Consider the following 19,022-nt stretch of genomic DNA (forward strand, 5'->3'; position numbering starts at 1 on the left):
GCTGCCTGGGTACAAGGAAGCAGAGGGTGCTGGACAGCCAGCTGGATGAGAACACACGGCATCTCAGAGCCTCCGAATCTGTCCCTTAAGAGCAGGTCTTCTAGACAGCAGCATTCTTGCACGTCGTATAACAGTAGAGAAAGATGGTACAGTGGTTCTGTACTTAGAGCATGTTTTAGTTTAAAGCAGCTTTAAAAGGCTTTTTTTTTTTTTTTTTTTGGTGATAGACTCTTGGCTAATTCCTAAGCAAAATATATTATCATCATTGTTATTATTAACAGAGATTTGCAATTCCTTTTCCTTTTAATTAGCTCCTGCACAGCAGGGACTAGGCCAATTCTTTTATTTCCTTATGTCCACTGTTACTGTATCCTGCCTATGATCAGTACCAAGAGTTGATAAATATTTATCAAACAAATGAGTTATTAATTTTTAATCAGAGAAATAGTCATGCTATATTTTGGTGCCTTTCTAAAATATGCTAAAGTAGGTAGCCATTAAAATATACCACTTAACGACACTTAATGTACCAAGAGTTCACATGGGACTCTGCTAGCCTCCGAAATACCATGGATGCAATACCTCTAGGGTAAAAGATGGAGTGGGTTTGGGAAGCATGGTGACCGTCTAGAGGCTGTGTAAAGACAGGCCCCAGAACCAAAGGTCGGACTCGTTTATACAGTTCTGCGTAGGACAGGTGTTGCTCCTTCAGGGGAGAAAAATTCAAACAGCAGGGGAGTTTACATATAATAGAAAATATTGTCTAGTTATAATAGAAAATATGAACATAGTAAGAAAAGAGAAATATGAACACAGTAAGAAAAGAGATAATGTTTATTTCAGAACTCACCTTAATGTCCCTTCATTCTCCCTACAGCCACCGTAATACAGGGAAGTCTAGTCTAGAGCAGACTTTGAATACTCAAAATGTTAACAGTTTGAAATATGAATACTTGCTGAGTTTTTGTTTTTAATGTGGACTATCAGAGCTGATTCTGTATGTTAAAGTAAGGCACAAGTCCAGCTTAAAATACCTTAACACAAATGTGATTTGTCGGTGGGTGACTGTCCTCACCATACACCATGGTCAGACACCTGGGGAGGTGACCGAGACAGAGGAGAACTCACATTTCTGAGGCTCTGAAGCTTACTGAGCAAATGGACTAAAACCCAGATTCTATCAAGGCTACTACACTCACAGTGATCCCATTCTCCAGACGGAGAATTCTAAAGGAAAAAATGCCTCATTTCAATATTCGTAGTCAAGGGCTACTTTACATTCTTTTCAAAGTTATGAATAATATCTGCCCAGCAGACTGACAGAGTGACAGTTTTTCCTTCTCATTTAAAATAGCTCTTCTGATAAATGGACTTTTTTATATACTTAAATAAAATGGAACTTTGTAATGAGTATATAAAGGCAAAATTTAACAAGAACCTTGAATCTTACTTTTGTGTTAAAAAAAGGATTACAGACTTTTCCCCCTTAATACTTACAGAGTTCATCCTTATAAGGAAAACAAGATCTGTCTTCCTTCATATGCATGAATGAATAACTGTCCTCCCAAAATATATCCAATAAGATTTTGGAATCTACCTTAAAAAAGAAAACCTTGGCCATTGTCTTCAAATTATTTAAAGACTGATCTGAATAAGTATCTTAAGCAATGTTTTTAACAAAGCCTCTTCCAGGATCTTAACTGAAAATTAAATTCGTATTTCAGTAAATATTCTAGAGCACAGTTTTTGATGGGAATTCTTGAGTGGCTTGTGAAACCTTTCCTAAAATGATAAATTAAGAAAACCATCATGATTGGGGATGCATAGAGTACATATACTGAAAAAGCGAACAACCAAGGAACCACAATATCACTGTTATTTTTTCCTGATTGCTTCATTACTGGCTAGACTCATAGTAATAATCAATGCTCGATTCCTTCTCAGGAGAACTTCCCAGTGTGACAGTGAATTTGAGGGAGGAGGGACCATGTCCCATGCAGAAGGATTCCAAGTAATGTGTGTGGATACCATGCATCAGACCTGAAGCACAAGCCCCACCCTCAGGGAGGCCGTGCGTGCTGTCTCCTCCCCAAGACGGCAGGAGGACCGGAGGGAAGGCGCGGCTTTCCCGGGAGGAGCCCAGCCGGCTGACCCCGGCCAGCAGCAACGTTCGCAAGCCCTGGGGGCAGGCTGGGCTGATGGAGACGGCGCTTTTCTGTTGTGAGCCCCTCCCCGGGACCCACCGCCCCACCGCGACCACAGGAAAAATGCTGGACAGGTCTGGCAGCGGTGCGGCCGACAGCAGACCCGACCTGTCCTCAGAACCGCCCAGGTCGTCGAAGACCAGGAGGGTCTAGAGACGGTCACATCCAAGAGGAGCCTGAGAAGGTATGACAGCCATGCGGAAGGTGGGCCCGGGGCGGGATCCCGGGACAGAAACAGGTGTTAGGGGAGAACCAAGGCAATCTGCGTGACGGCTTATGAACTGTGAAGACGGACTGCACGGGTACAGGACCTTAAACACCGCGGACATGCTGAGCAGACAGATGCGGGGACTCTGCCCTTGTGCTGCACTGGGCCTGCAGATCTACCACTTGCCAAATATAAAGTCAGTTATTTTAGCAGTAAGTCTGAGATGTCATGAAGCATTCTGGTAGACAATTACTAGTTAGGAGGAAAACAGACAAGCACATTTTTCAACCAGGACATTTTGTTTCATCTGGCTTTCTGGGGTGACTCCTAGTTAGCGAAGGCAAAGAGAGGCTGTGAAGAAATTTAAAGTGTCGTTTGTAAACAGCAGTCATTACTTTCACATTGTAACTCAGCACTTCATGTATTTCACCGAGTGACAGGTAAATGTGTATACCTTTATACTTTTTGAAAAACATGGCTGCAGTGTCCACGAGAGAGCCTTTAAACTTTGAAAAAATGAATTCTGTCCTTGATTTGATTAATTGAAAAAGGCATTATTGCTCTGCAGAACACATAACTTATCTTTCAGAATTTACATGGAATCCCATAAATTAGGTTAAGTATGCTTAATATAGGCTTAAGATTAAGGCAATCAGTGGGTCAACAGTTTCAGGCTAGTTCTGATAGGTTTTGATATCTTGGCCAGGTCATGCTCAACCAGGTTAGTACAGTAGCTACTGGTTATGTGCAAGGGTTAGATGCATACTTAATTTAAATAAGTGGCGTTAAGCACCAAACACTGGGAAATCGGATGTTCAATATATACTTTCAGCATACATACATACAAACTCGTACCTGACTGAAGGGCACAGGAGGAGAATTAGCTTTACGTTTAAAAAATCAATGGATCATCGACCTACCAGGAGATGAAAGCGCGGACGGGTAAGTGTCCCAAATGAAAAACAACTTCAGACAGCAGGGAGAGTCGCCTTTCCGACCACTCCTTGTTTAGGACACAGGGTGGTGGGCTCCTGAACGTCCCCGTGGAAGGCTGGGTGCCAGTGACGGGCACTTCGTTTGCTGACTTAAGCTTGGTTCCCGCTTGCCCTCCCTCCTGAGATGTGCAGGTCTTGTTCGAAAGCAGATGTGATATGACACAAAGACACCACCTCCTGAAGCAGCCCAGACCCCGCTGCGGCCTCTGGAGCTTCTTCCCCTTCTTTCTCCCAGGGCACACACGTGGACAGGCGCCGCCCCAGGCCGGGCTCCGGTGGCTCGTCCACAGTCGGGCTCAGCGTTTCCTTCCTCTCCGTAGGGGGCGCTCCAGCGCCTGGAGGAGGGCCCGGCTGCCCTGGCGCCGGGGGCCGGCTCCCTGCACCGAGGGGTCGCTCGCCCGCCTCCTCCTCCAGGATGAACAGAGGGTCGGTGCCCGCGCCGGAGGACAGCCGCTTCCTGGGCGAGGGAGGCAGCTGCCGGCCGAGCAGGGCGCTGTCATCCTGGCCCCGGTGCCACCCAGCCTGGTCCCCAGAGCCGCTGCAGAGCAGGGCCAGGTTGCTCTCGCTGGGCGCGTTGGATTTGTTCTAAGAGGAGAAACGACACATTGAGAAGAAACGGAAGGCACGTTACTTCAGCAATATTCTTTCCCACTCTGAAATCTTTCTCTTGCCAGGCTGGGAACTCAAAAGTCCCGCCCTGAGGAGACGGAGCCGCGATGGCGGGTTTGGAAAACCGCCCACAGCCCAGGGCTCGTGAGACGGGCACGTGCAACTGTCGCCTGCAGAGTTCAACCCGGATGGTGAGTGTCGGCGAGGATGTGGAGAAGAGGGTGGGAGTGTACACCGATGCAGCCACTTTGGACATCGGCATGGACAGGCCTCAAGAAATTAAAAACAGACCTATGACGCACTGCAGCAAGACGCAGTACCCCTACTTCCGGGTGTGTGTCGCGTGTGCACTGCCGCGCTGCTCGCAGTATAGGGAGGCTCCCACAGCTAAATGTCACAGACAGGTGAATGGATACAGAAAATGCGCTGCGATTATCACTCACCTTTTTAAAAAGGGGGAAATCCTGCCATTTGGGATAATATGGATGCTGCTAGTGGCTCAGACAGTAAAGAATTCTTCACAACGCAGGAGACTCGGGTACGATCCCTGCGTCAGGAAGATTCCCCTGGAGAAGGGAATGGCCACCCACTCCAGTATTCCTGCCTGGAGAATCCCACTGGACAGAGGAGCCTAGTGGGCTATATAGCCCATGGGGTCACAAAGAGTTGGACATGACTGAGTGACTAACATCAGTAAAACCAAGGTTTAAAAAACACCAAGGATGGGCCTGGAGGGCACTGCACTAAACGAAGTAAGTCAGGACACAAATACTACATGATCTCACTTATCTGCGGAATCCAGTCAAGCTCCTATGTGGAGAGAGCAGAATGGGGGCGTGGTCCCGGGGTGGGGAGGGGAGGGGCAGGAAGGCCAGGGTTTAGTCCCGCGGGTGGCGAAGCTCAGGGACCTAGCGTGCAGCATGCAGACCGAACTGGGAAGAAGGCAGGTCTCAAGTACTCTGGCCTCAAAGAAGAGGAGAGAAAAGTAAACTCTGTGAGGTAAGGGATGGCTAATTAGCTTGACTGTGGCTAGCACTTTGCAGTCTATAGGCAAACATCAAATTGTGCATCTCAGATGTGTACAGCCTCTGTCATTACACTACAGAAAAGCTGAGAAATAAAAAGGATTTGCCAAAAAATCCTACCAAGTAACTCAGAACAAGCAAACTCTTATATAATCAATGCCAAGTTCTGGAATTATTACAGTCAGAACAGGGTAGAAATTACTTCTACCTCTCTGTTGTGTTTTTTAAAGAATTCAGTTCAATCTGCTCAAAGTCTTATGCATTTCTGAAGCAACACAGTGAAACGTTACTTGAATTCATACCCTTACTAAAATGTTGTGAAGAGCCAAAGAATATAGGAAAAACATGGAAACATTTCACATTTGAAAGTTCCCTGAGAAAGACAACTATAAAATTAGGTTGTAGGGAAATAATACTGCTTGACAAAATAATTTCAGTTAATGATGAGAAACACCAGCATTTGATTGGAATTTTGTTATAGAAATCATGTCTTAATGATTAACTCTCATGACATTTTTGGAGTTTTGACACTTAGCTTCACGTCAGCCAGCACAGTGAGGTGAGAAAGTGTTCATTTAATGTTACGGGCTGCAAACTGACTCACCGTGGGCTTGTAGTCTATCTCGTCCATCGATCTGAAGAAGTCCAGGCTCTTGGCCACTGCCAGCTTCCCCTGGTCCGAGCTGTGCGTGCTCAGCGTGTCCAGGATCTCACCCAGCAAGTCCATCTCACCCTGGGAAGGAGCCTTTGCTCTTGTTTCAAATGAGTCATCGCTTTCGTAGAAGTAAGCAGAAGCTTCTTCTCCATCTTCAGAGGACAACCTGGAGAAAAACAGGACACGTGCTGAAAACCAACATGATACGTTTTGTGGAGGGACAGTAAAGTGAGTAACTGGTTCATGGCCAAACTCTTTATAGTGATGTACATAACAATTCAAACACCGGAAATCTTTAGTGTGTGCACTGAGAACACACAGAGGTTTACAGCTCCTTACCTATCTGGAAGCACAAGCAGGGCTTTTCACGGTCTGATTCTGGGGGCGTGGGGGCAATAGCCTTAGAAATGTCAAACACTTGGGACTTTCTACATTCTGAGTTTACTTTCAGTACTTTTGTATGGCTTATTTATTCACTTGTTTTGGAGAATGCATATTCCTTTATGTAAATAAAGATATACTTAATGGGGTGAAAAAATGATTCTATCGTCCTCAAATAGTTTAACATTGTTTTAAAAGTTCAATACATAGTACTATTTCCCTTATTTTTTGTTAATTTTTACCACTTTCATGAAATTTTCCTCTGATGATACCTCCCATGCACTGAGGTCCTGCCGCCACTCTCCCAGATCTGATTTTCCAATTAACTCCTTCCACTGTCCTGATGTTCACCTGCTCCTCTTCAGTTGGAGGGGAGGAGTAGGCTTCTGTTTCCCCTTGAACACTATCCTGGGTATTTCTGCAGACATCATTGCTTCCCAGGAACAAGTTATTTCAGGCCTATCTTGCTTTCCCATTTCAAGATTCATCCCCTGTGAGCCTCCCACTAGCCCTGGTTCCTCCTGCTGAAGACGAGACTGCGAGGAGCAGAACCTTTTCTCCAGGCATGTGCATGGTTTGAAATATCTCTTGCAACCTAGGGCTTCGGCCGAACAGAACAAGCAACCCACGACTTACTTGCTGGCTCTCTCGGCGTCCTCCTCATCGTCAGCATCTGGGGCTCCATCCAGACTCTTCAGAGGCCTAAGGCGTGACTGCAGAGAGGGGTCGACACACTAGTGTGAGGAGTGAAGATACTTTAAATACCAACTACTCCCAGAAACTTTAAGCAGCAATTTGATACTTGATATGGTAAGGAAGGGCTTCCCTGGTGACTCAGATGGTAAAGTATCTGCCTGCAATGCGGGAGACCCGGGTTTGATCCCTGGGTCAGGAAGATCCCCTGGAGAAGGGAAAGGCTACCCAGTACTCTGGCCTGGAAAATCCCATGGATGGAGGAGCCTGGAGGGCTACAGTCCACGAGGTTGCAAAGAGTCAAAACACAACTGAGCAACTTCACTTTTCTCTTTCTCATGAGAAGGAATGCTTCTTAAAGACATATACATTCAGGGCTTTTAAATATTACCTAGTAACCTGGAGAATATCAGGCAATATTGATCTGAATGCTTTCTTGCACCTCAAACCAATTAGCAAAGTCCCTGGGCTAAGTATATCAACCACTCTGTCCAGTCTGTCAGTCCCTGGTTTAGGAACCCTTGATTTACAGTCACTCCACCAAGCACTCAGCCTCCACTTTCCGTAATAATCAATACTTGCAGCCTTGTTTCTTTCATCCCCTACCACTCTCTCCCTCACACCCAGTATTTTACAGCAATGCTTCTCAATCTCAAGTGTGTGTCTGAGTCTCTTGGAGATGGTAAAGACTTAGGTTCTCAGTTTCTGCATCTCTAACTCTTAGGTGAGGTTGGTGCTGTTGGGTCTGGCAGTCACACTCTGCAGAGCAAGGTTTTGAATCAAGTCCAGGAAAACCCATTGTTTCATCTGTAAATACTTCACTATGTATCTTAAAAAGATATTTTTTAGCATTACCAAAGTATCATGATCACACATAGTTACTAATAATTATTTAATATCTCACATTCCCTTATTACTCCAAATATATTTTAGTGAGTTTATTTGGGCCAGACTCTCAACAAGATAAGCACTATATTTGGCTGATATGTCTCTCGTCTCAGAGGACGACCCCTTCTATCTCCTCTGCCCCCATGTCTTCTGGAACCTTTACTGTGTTATTTTACCCTTATTTCCTATAAGCTGGCAATTCCATCTGGAAGCTTGACTACCTTCCACTTCTGAGTCTTCCTCTGTTTCTGGCAGGAATGCCCACAGACGTTGCTCTGGGTTTCTCAGCACATCACAGCGGGAGGCACTCAGTGGCTCGCTTCGGGTGGTACCAGGACTGATGAATGGTTTCAGGTGTAGGTGGCCTGGTGATCCACTACAAACTTGACCAGTCTTTTACTTGATGGGTTTAGCCTCCAATAATTAGACTTTTCAAAAGCAGTGCCTCTATATTTGCTTGTTGGGATTCTATAAAAAAACTTTGTTGTATTAACTATTTGTCTATTCTGAAATACAATGTGCCCTAGAAAAAACAGGGTAATTCCTTCTTTCCTTATATGTAACAATTTTTAGAGTGCTGAGCTCATGTTATAACAGTCTGTAAAGGTAAGCCATGAGGGGGGTCTTTAAAAATGATCATTTGTACATATTTGGTTTGGCTCCAACCATCAGGTATTACTCTTCTTGATGTTCAAATCTGCCCCATTTTTACACTATGCCATAACCATGTTTTTTAAAACAGTGATCTTTTACAGGTTCATCTTAAAATACATACAGGTTAAATTATGTGCTACTGGGTATTTATGTCAAATTAATCCAGAGGTGGGGAGAGTGCAAAAGGTTGGCACAGAAATAAGACTCTGTGAGCTGATCATTGTTGAAGCTGTATGAAAGGTACCTGGGCGTTCTTATAAGCTTCTCTTTACTTTTGTGTGTTTGAATCAGAGAAGGACTACAGAAGCAACCACAGTCAACAACATGAGTGCATACCTATCAACAATCAGTTTGAACATGAACAGCCTAAATGCTCCAATCAAAAGGCACTGTCATACTGAGTAAAGTCAGTCAGATAGAGAAAGACACATATCATGATGATGTCACTTGTATGTGGAATCTAAAAAAATGGTACCGACAGATTTATTTACAAAACAGAAATAGTCACACATGTAGAAAACAAACTTATGGTTATAGGGGGTGGGGAAGAGAGGGGAGGGATAAATTGGAAGACTGGGAATGAAACATACACACTACTATACATTATACTATAGGTATAATATTATACTATAGGTATAACATTATTATACTATAGGTATAATAAGGATCTACTGTATAACACAGGGAACTCTATGCAACACTCTATAATGGCCTATATGGGGAAAGAATCTAAAAAAGAGTGGATGTATGTATATGATTCACTTTGCTGTAGAGCAGAAATGATCAACATTGTAAATCAACTATATGCCAATAAAAATTTTTAAAAATAAGTAAATAGCATCTGACAATAAAAAATCTTTTTATGTACCCAACACTGGAGCACCTAAATATATAAAGCAAATATTAACAGATGTAAAGGGGGAAATTGACGGTGATACAGTAATAGTAGGGAGTTTACACCAATGGATAGATCATACAGACAGAAAATAAGGAAACACACTGGCTTCAACACATTAGACCACATGGACACACAGAGAACGTTCCACCCCAAAACAGAATACACATTCAAGTGCACATGAACATCGAACATTCTCTGGGATAGATCACATGCTAGGCCACAAAAACCCTCAAATTTAAAAGGACTGAAATACCAAACATTCTTTCTGAACACACTAGTAGAAAACTGGAAACAAATTACCACAAGAAAACTGGAAGAAGCAAAACTCACGAAGACAAAGCAACATGCTACTAAACAACCAAGGGGTCAATGAAGAAATCAGAGGAAATGTCAGTCAGGTACTCGGAAATAAATGAAAGTGAAAAAACACTGTACCCAAACTGATGGGATTCAGGAAAAGCAGTTCTAAAAGGAAAGTTTATAGCAACACAGACCTACCTTATGAAAAAAAAAAATTGATATACGCAGTCTAACTTTATATCTAAAACACCTAAAGAAAAGAAAAAGCCCTAAGTTAGCAGAAGGAAGAAACCAATATAGATCAGAGTACAAATAAAATAGAGACTATGAGAACGGAAAAGACCAATGAAACTAGGAACTAGTTCTTTGAGAAGCAAACACAATTGATAGACCTTTAGCCAAAACCATCAAGGAAAAAAGAGGGCCCAAATCAATAAGATAAGAAATGAAAGAGAAGTTACAACCAACAAGACTCACGGGACTACTCATATACCAACAAACTGGACAACCGGGAGGAAACAGATAAATTCCTAGATGCATGCCATCTTCCGAGACTAAATGGGGGAAGAGACAAAAAATCTAAACTGACTAATTACTAAGAGTGAAACTAAATCAGTAATTTAAAAAAAAAAAACAAAAACAAAAAACCAACAAACAAAAGTCCTGGGCCAGAAGTCTTCACAGGTGAATTCTACCAAACATTTAGAGAAGAGTTAATAATACCTATCCCCCTCAGAGTACTCAAAAAAACTACAGAGGGGGGAATGCTTCTAAACTTACTCTAAAGGCCAGCATTACCCTGATACCAAAACAAGACAAAGATATTACAAAGTAGAAACTGAATTCTATTTTTTCAAAATAGAAAATTACAGGCTAATATTCCCAATGAACATAGATGTAGAAATTCTCAACAAAATACTAGCAAACCAAATCCAAGAATACATTAAAAGGATCATATACCATGGTTAAGGGACTTCTTCTACAGATGCAAGAGTGGTTTAATACCAACAAATCAATCCATGGGATGATGAGTGACAGAAAGGAAAGAATGAATAGATAGAATATGTCTTACAACCCCTGCTGGTGTAGTAAGTTTCTCCAGAATTTTGGTAATTAGCGATGCTATTTGGGACTTGTAGTATCATTTGTGGCTCAGATGGTAAAGAATCTGCCTGCAGTGGGTTCGACCCCTGGGTCGGGAGGATCCCCTGGAGAAGGCAACTGCTAACCAATCAAGTATTCTTGCCTGGAAAATTTCATGACAGAGGAATGCAGTGAGCTATGCAGTCACAAAGAATCGGACATGACTGAGTGACTAACTCTTCCACTTTACAAGTTTAAGATATGTGAGTTAAAGAGAAATCTGGGAAATGGCCTAGAAACACAACTATCACAAGATTATTTCTCTGGGGAAAATATATTTTACCCACTCCCTCCAGAACTCACAATCCTCTGATTCTAAAGACAAGCTGTTATTATCACACTGACTTCTGTGTACTTTTATGTCAGCTGTGGGTGTTGCATTTAATTTTTGATTAAAAACAAAACAAAAATCAGAAACTATGAGGGAGCTGGGACTTCATGCTGCTATTTAACAAATCATCATTGACTATGCAAGAAGATATAAACATGTAACTTAGTATGTATGTTTATAGCATACTTTGCAAAGCTCTCTCTTTCACACACTGGGCTAGGTTGTAAGAATATAGAGTTGAATCAGGTTGAGTCTCTTGTCTGGCAGCTCTAACGAACCTCACAGTAAGTCTGGAGGGACACCAGGGAGGCCCCATCACTGCTCAAGGTCACATATCTTATCAAGAACAAGAACCAGAAAGAGGAACCTGGTCTGCTGCCAGCCCCCTGTTCATCTTCCACAAGTTGCTTTCACATTCTCCAGTCTGCCTGCGCATACCGCAGATTCTCAGTTACTGTTTTGCTAACTACAACTTTTTCTCTTCTAATGAAGCCCTCGCTTTCCCACACTCTAAGTCATTTAAATCATAAGCATTTCACAAGTAACTCTGAATTTAATTTTACATTTTTAGCCAGGCCAGGGTTCTATCAATTTCTACATACACAGGGGTGTTAAACAGTATAACTTATCACCATGACTTAACATAAGTTTTTTCACAACAGAATGAGAATTAGAAACAAAACTGGTTAATATAATGCTTTGCTTTCTACGAGTGTTCAGTTCTGACTAACTGAAATAAGCTTCTAATTAGCAGCTATCACATAACTATATTGAGTAATTCACTAGGAACTGCAGTCTCCATACACAGAATGAAGTTAACAGTGTCCAAACCCACAGTGAATGTGTCAACTGCTTGACTACTTCCTATCACATAACTGTTAAAGTCACACACAAAAAACCCAGAAAAATAATTACACTCTGATCAACATTAAGATAGAGGGAAATGAGAGCATATGTAACAAAAGCACCATCAGCCCCGGAGCTCACGTGAACCCAGAGTTTCTCTCCATCACTGTTTCTGGTGGCCTTGGACTTGGGTACAGCGCTTTCAGAGTTGTTTCCAGCACACCAGGGACACAGGACACAGGCAAAGAGACCTGGTCCCAGTTTTATAAACGGAAGTCTCTGATGGGTAACTGGCGGGAGGTCAGCTTAGACTGCAGACAGTGCTCTGTGTGCCCTTCAGGGTGTGAACTGCACACAGCCGACTCCAGGACACCTTCGTCTGGACTCAAAGCACAGGTGCAGCATCACTGAAAACCTGCGCACAGAACTAGACAGCAAACTACGACTAGGAAGCAAATTCAACCTCACACACAGAAAAACGAAAAATAGATACATTGTAGTACAACTGACTACAGTTTCTGAAAACCTGTGCATATTATTTTTCTAACTATAATGATTAATAGATCCCAGTGGAATGGATTTTGTATACTGTAAGTACTCAGAGAAAACTTCTCTTTCAGGTGTGGATAGGAATTTCACAGTAATGGGTGTACAGTGGGAGAGTTCCCAAGGGCCAATGAACATTTCATCATAAGTTATTACCTAGAACTCCCTAAAATATGCGCCAAGACAGTCATTAAAAAAAAAAAAAAGTTGCTCAGTCATGTCCGACTCTGACCCCACGGACTTGTAGCCCACCCAGCTCCTCTGTCTGTAGGATTTCCCAGGCAAGAACTCTGGAGTGGGTTGCCATTCTCTTCTCCAGGGGATCTCCTGACCCGGGGATTGACCCTGGGTCTCCTGCACTGGAGGGCGATTCTTTACTGCCTGAGTCACCTGAGTCAGTCGTAATAGGGCTTATAATTGGGAACTGGGAGCTTTTTTTAAAAAAAATAAAAAAAATGAAATAGATTGAGAAAAAGTGAGAAAAAGAAAAAATGGCTCTGTCTTTAAAAAACCTGCATAGATATTATTTTCAAGTGTGCGCCAAAGGACATGACAAGGTACCCACACCTGGAAAACCAGCCTGTGTGCCAGGCAGCCCTCCCCACCCCCCGCCCCGGTCACCTTGCATCTGCTCTGTGCCGTTACGGAAGCTGCTCTCCTTTCTCTTCCATAAATGTTTATGAAAAAGGGGAAAGGCTTCTTTCCTTTTCGTTTCTTTAACTTATTGACAAGTGAAAGCAGACCGTGGCCCTGTGTTCTGTCCCTCTTACCTCTGGGGAGCATCACTGGCCTGAAATGCAGCTTCTGCATGTCCATCAAGTTAGCAGTTGCCCCCGGTTCCCTCTGCTCTGACCCACAAGACATCGCCAAGGCCCCACCTTCCAGCGCCTGATACCTGCCGGTGTCACTCCACCACAGGGCCTTTGCTCAGACTGGGGGCCCTGCCTTCCAGCCCCCACTTAACGCTGGTCCCCTTCTCCCAACCCCACTATCTCTGTCACCACACATCCACTCTCGTGCATAAATCTGTAACTTACCACCCACGTGTGAACCTCTTTCCTCTTGCCTTGTAGAGCAACAGTCTCTGAACTGCTGACAGAGGCATCTTTTTAAAACTACCATATGGCAATTCCACTACTGGGCATATACCCTGAGAAAACTGTGATTCAAACAGACACACGTACCCCGATGTGCACCGCAGCACTATTTACAGTAACAAGGACACGGAAGCAACCTGGATTTCCACTGGCAGACGAGTGGATACGGAAGTTGTGGCACACAGATACAATGGAACAGTACTCGGCCATAAAAAGGGAATGAATGTGAGTCTGTCAAACTGAGGTGGATGAACCTTAGAACCTGTTGTACAGAGTGAAGGAAGTCAGAAAAACAAACATCATATATTAACACACCTTTATGGGATCTATAAACAGAAAAATGGTACAGATGAACCCATTTGCAGGGAAGAAATTCCGACGTAGATGTAGAGAACGGATTTGTGGACACAGGGGCTTAAGGAAGAGGGTGGGATGAACGGAGAAAGTAGCACCAACATACATGCACGACCGCGTGTGAAACAGGGCTGCTGGGGACCCGTGTGTGACACAGCCCAGCCCGCGCCCTGCGATGACCTAAGGGGGGCGTGCCCCGCAGGCAGGGGACGCACACACAGACACGCGCAGGGTGAGTCACGCTGCTGACGGCAGGAACCAGCAGGAGGCTGTGACGCAGCTGCCCTCCAGTGAAAAGAATGGATCCAGGCAAACACAACGACGCCCCGCTCCTCCGCAAAGGAACCCTTCGGTGGCTCCTCACTGCTTTCAGGGTAAACCTCCTCTTCCTCACACTTCCAACCATCTCCCCTCCCGGGCACGCGTGTGTCCGACAGCCTGGTCCCCGAGGGCAGGCCCCTCGCTCGTTTCTCTCTCAGCCCCTCAGGATCATGCCGCGTGGGGTCCACACTCGTGTCAGGAAATCTGCAGAAGACTGAGAAAGGAGCTAAAGATGACGGTGGGTCCTGTCAGCACTGTCTGGATGCTGCTGAGGAGACCCTGTGTGCGTGTGTTCACCTGATTCTAGCCCACAGGGCTCTGTGTCTTTCACTGTCATTAGCGACCTGCCCAGGACACAGCCGCATGCCCTGTGTAGCCAAGGCCTTATCTGAAGCCACCGCTGTGGACCACGGGCTGCAGACGCATGGAGCTGACGCCTGTGGATGCCCCTGCCTCCAGGAGACCCGCACAGTCCCCGCCTCACAGCCTCAAAGGTGCCTTGCCCACTGGACCAGAGGACCTCAAGAGGAATTCACCCCAATCTGTCACTGTTTCCGGTGAAACATCTTTTTACCGGGGAGAAAGCTTTCTTGGGCTTAGTTTCCTAACCTTCAGGTAGCAAATAAACAGAGACTTTCATCGGCCCAATCTGACACTTCTCATGAAAACTTCCAGAAATGAGTTAGATTCTGTGGTCTTAGCTGGTCTATACCGAATGATTCTAGGTTCACAAAGCTCTTACGTAAATAATCAGGTCAAATCTAATGAAACAGCCCTGTTTCTGTGATTGAGAATAATCTCTGAGGTCCTGATAATCGCACGTGGGGAGACTGCCAGGAAAGCTGTAAAAGATACTGGAGTGGCCCCAGATTGCTGGTGTGCTTTCCCGGGAACGTTAGGAGTGCTGTCAGGCGTCTCACGGCGGGCTCGCCGGACGCTCCGGAGGTCTGCAGCGTCCACAGGCTCCGTTTATAACCCCGCGGCCGCCAGAGGCACCTGGCGGAGGCTGATGGCGGCAGGAATGCCTCCATCCACAGAGACGCCCGCCTCGCGTAGCTGCAGTTACTCCGGGGCCGACAAGGGTGGTTCTGGTGTCTGTCAGCACATGTGTTTCAGGACTCCTGACTGTCTGTGTGTCTGTTCTATGGACTACCCAACCAGTTTTTTGCATCTTACTGGTTTTCTCATTAGCTAATGAACCAAATAAAACAAGAGAGTTATAATTCAACCCTTTATTTAAAAACTGTTTTTAAATCACACAGTTAGTGTCTCCTGGGTAAGTGAATACCTCCATAATAGGAAAGGAGTTTAGGCTGAATACTTCAATTAATTTAAAACTGATAAGAAAACAGTTCCATGCAGTTGCTCAGTCATGTCCGACTCTTGCTAAGTCGTGCCCAACTTCTCGTGATAAGAAAACACGTATTGCCAACAAAGGTCCATCTAGTCAAGGCTATGGTTTTTCCAGTAGTCATGTATGGATGTGAGAGTTGGACTGTGAAGAAAGCTGAGTGCCGAAGAATTGATGCTTTTGAACTGTGGTGTTGGAGAAGACTCTTGAGAGTCCCTTGGACTGCAAGGAGATCCAACCAGTCCATTCTAAAGGAGATCAGCCCTGGGATTTCTTTGGAAGGAATGATGCTAAAGCTGAAACTCCAATACTTTGGCCACCTCATGCGAAGAGTTGACTCACTGGAAAAGACTTTGATGCTGGGAGAGATTGTGGGCAGGAGGAGAAGGGGACGACAGAGGATGAGATGGCTGGATGGCATCACTGACTCGATGGACATGAATCTGAGTGAACTCTGGGAGTTGGTGATGGGCAGGGAGGCCTGGCGTGCTGCAATTCATGGGGTTGCAAACAGTTGGGACACGACTGAGCGACTGAACTGAATGTAAAAATGACGGCACTGTGCTAAGGGGCCGATATGGGCATCTTCAGCATCTACGAGTGTTACACTCATTAATTCAGCAAAGCTTAGAGAAACATTCCTTTGAAAGGACACCAGGCACTGGGCTACATGCTAGGATGAGGATGACTGAGAACAGGGCTCCTTCCCTCATGGAGACTGTGATCTAGTTAAGGAAATGTGAATTAAATTGAATAAAATGAGCCTACCAGGATGACCACAGGAGCTGGTACTAAGTTATGGCTGCAGTGAGGAATGTGACCTCATCAGGGAGACCAAGGGATGGCTTCGCATGAAAAACATCTGAGTTGAGCTCTGAAAGCTCAGTAGGAATTAAGATGATAAGAGGAAGTAAAACATGCAAAGGTTCTGTGGTGGGACGACCAGGGCCGACCCAATGGACTCAAAGATGCTTATGGCGTCCCAGGGGTCAGAGCCTGGGTGGCGCACAGGGTTACTGAAGGGCCCGCTGGCCTTGCAGTTACCCTGCTGACCACTAGATGGCAGGTGCATACTAAGAAGGTGCACAGCTGGACCAGCAAACTTTTAGACAGGTCACAGGAAGTGGGGGATCAGAGGCCCAGCAGGGAAGGGTGGGCGGGGAGAGACCCTGCCTTTCAGACCCTGATGATGGAGGGCAGCAGAAAGCCACTCCCTGTCTCCGGGACGTCCTGAAAGCCGCTCTGTGCTCTGTGGAGGGAAGCAGCTACCACACCTCACTGAAGACATTCTCAGCACCTCTTCACGCCACAAACACCCACTGCACGCATGCTACCGTCTTCTGTGCTGCAGGCACACAAGAAAAGACGATGTTCCTGCCTCTTGAGAAGTTTTTCAAAGGATGAACATGCTGAATACTGAATGTAATAAAGCACCTACAAATATCAACATACTCTTCCACAGATATAACTGCTCTCAGCGTTTTGATCACCGATGAAAACTTATTAAGTGCCATTAATACTGATCATGACTCACGTCCAACTGTAACATTCCTAATAAGTAGGTGCTGTTAACAGACGAAAAGTACTAACAACACAGGATCTTGACTACATCCTTTAAGTAATGGTGAACTCTGCGATCAACAAGGAGGTCTCAAAGTCCCTCTGAGCTGCACAGACCTGGTGCAGCTGAACCCCAGCCATGGTCACCCGCCAGTGCCCTGGAGGCTGTGCAAACAAGCAGATAACCGCTGGCATTCACAGCGGTCACGAGAGCCAGCTCTACACAAGCAAGGGTACATTTCTGGATGCAAAAAGGTGTCATAAGGGAACAAAATTAGCAGAATTTCACATCCCTCTGATGCAAAGAATTACAAATAATAAATAATTGAATGTCCCACCTCTTCAATCACACTCCTACTGGTAGGTTCTAAACACACATAATGACAAAATCAAAATTTTCTCACAAGGAAATTTAAAATATAAAGTATATATCCTGTATATGTGAAAACATATTATTTTAGAAATAATAACCACTGTATAGAAGGGATGCTTACTAAAAATGTGAAAAAATAGTAAGCTAGTGCAAAACAAACAAAAAAACTGGTTACCAGTGTGGAATGAAATTTATTAGAGAAGATATCCTATTATCTTCTCAGAATAGCTCAGCCTCTGGTGAGACATAGAGTGAGACACAGAGAATGGGCTGGGGAAGACCAGCAGGAAGAGCAGATGCAGGAGAAGGCAGAGGTAGGGGGTCAGCTTACAGCACCAGCAAACCTCACGTCTCTTGAGGCCTCGAGAAAGGCGTCTGGCTCAGCTGCAGCAAGCAAGACGATGGTTCCCCCAAAGCACATCAGAGCACACAGCGAGGATCCAACCCTATGCACAAGGAGGCTGTTGCCCTGCAGTGACCATTTCCGTCACTAGATGGCAGACAGATCTAACACTAAGGCAAAACGCTGTGTCAGCTGAAACCCGCAGGAGAGCTGGCGGGCTAGGGATGAGTAACTGATATAGGCAGATGAGTAGGAAAATACAAGTTTTCAGAGTTCACAAAATTGAGATGCTTGTAATATATGAGTTTTCTGAAAGTAGGTACTCTTTGTAGTACTGTCCCCATTTTAGAGTTGAAGTGACTGAGGTCCAGAGTGTGACTTGGCTTTCCCCAAGTCGGCAGCACCCCCTGGGCTTATGCATTCTGCAGCCTAAGACAAAAAAACACCTGCGTGAAATATGGGAATAAACTATAAAGAGAGCAACTATACAGAACTGCAGTGGTGATACCTTAAAAATACATGGCAGTCTGCAATTGGAAAAGAGGCTTAAAAACATGCATGTGGTAATTTTTACAGGTGGTGAAAACACAGAGTTAAGTGGCTTACTCATGACTTAACCGTGTTAGATGTGTTTTTGATCATGCTTTAAACACCTGCTTTATCACACACTTCGGTAAGCCTTTTCCCTACTTTGCGTATCAGGGAACCAAAACCTTAGTGACGTGATGCATCCTGAGTAAGATCAGACAATTAGTGACAGAGCTAAGACAGTGTTCTGGCCCCCTGAACGGCACTCTTCATTATAATTACGCTAGATAAGTCTGTCCTCGGAGACTCAGAAAAAATAAATGTCTGAGAATTAACCTGAGAAAGACTTTCTTAAAATGGCAAGTCTTAACCTCAATTTAAAAAACAGGTAGTAGTTACAGGAGAATCAACAATGCTACTGTCCAGGCAGGTGAAATAGCAGGGTGAAGAGATAAAGAGATTTAGCACACTTTCCCAAAGATATTTCTGTCAGGGCAAGAAAGTAAACTGGAAGGTTTTAGCAAGATACATGTTTGGTGACATCTGATGAATTCGGGTGATGAAGGGCTTTTATTATCTAGGCGGCACTCCTGCCAATGCAGGAGATGCAGGAGACACTGGCTCAGTCCCGGGGTCAGGAAGATCCCCTAGAGATAGGCATGGCAACCGACTCCAGTGGACTCGTGCCCGTAGAATCCCATGGACAGAGGAGCCTGGCG

The 19,022-nt window shown here is 44.7% G+C and overlaps 1 protein-coding gene across 2 annotated transcripts in view; it reads right to left on the reverse strand.

The window, feature by feature from the left end:
* Nucleotides 1–811: 811 nt before the first annotated feature.
* DENND1B (DENN domain containing 1B) overlaps nt 812–19,022 on the reverse strand; it is a 261,857-nt gene continuing 243,646 nt past the window's right edge. For both annotated transcript variants that reach the window (XM_069544323.1, XM_069544322.1), the window contains 3 exons: nt 6,714–6,790; nt 5,646–5,862; nt 812–3,992 (listed from right to left, as the gene is read on the reverse strand). In XM_069544323.1, the coding sequence (XP_069400424.1) occupies nt 3,498–3,992; nt 5,646–5,862; nt 6,714–6,790 (789 nt within the window). In that variant the 3' untranslated portion in view covers nt 812–3,497. The remainder of the gene's footprint in view (nt 3,993–5,645; nt 5,863–6,713; nt 6,791–19,022) is intronic.

Source organism: Ovis canadensis, chromosome 12, assembly GCF_042477335.2.
Source record: "Ovis canadensis isolate MfBH-ARS-UI-01 breed Bighorn chromosome 12, ARS-UI_OviCan_v2, whole genome shotgun sequence".
In the NCBI taxonomy this organism is placed as follows: Eukaryota; Metazoa; Chordata; class Mammalia; order Artiodactyla; family Bovidae; genus Ovis; species Ovis canadensis.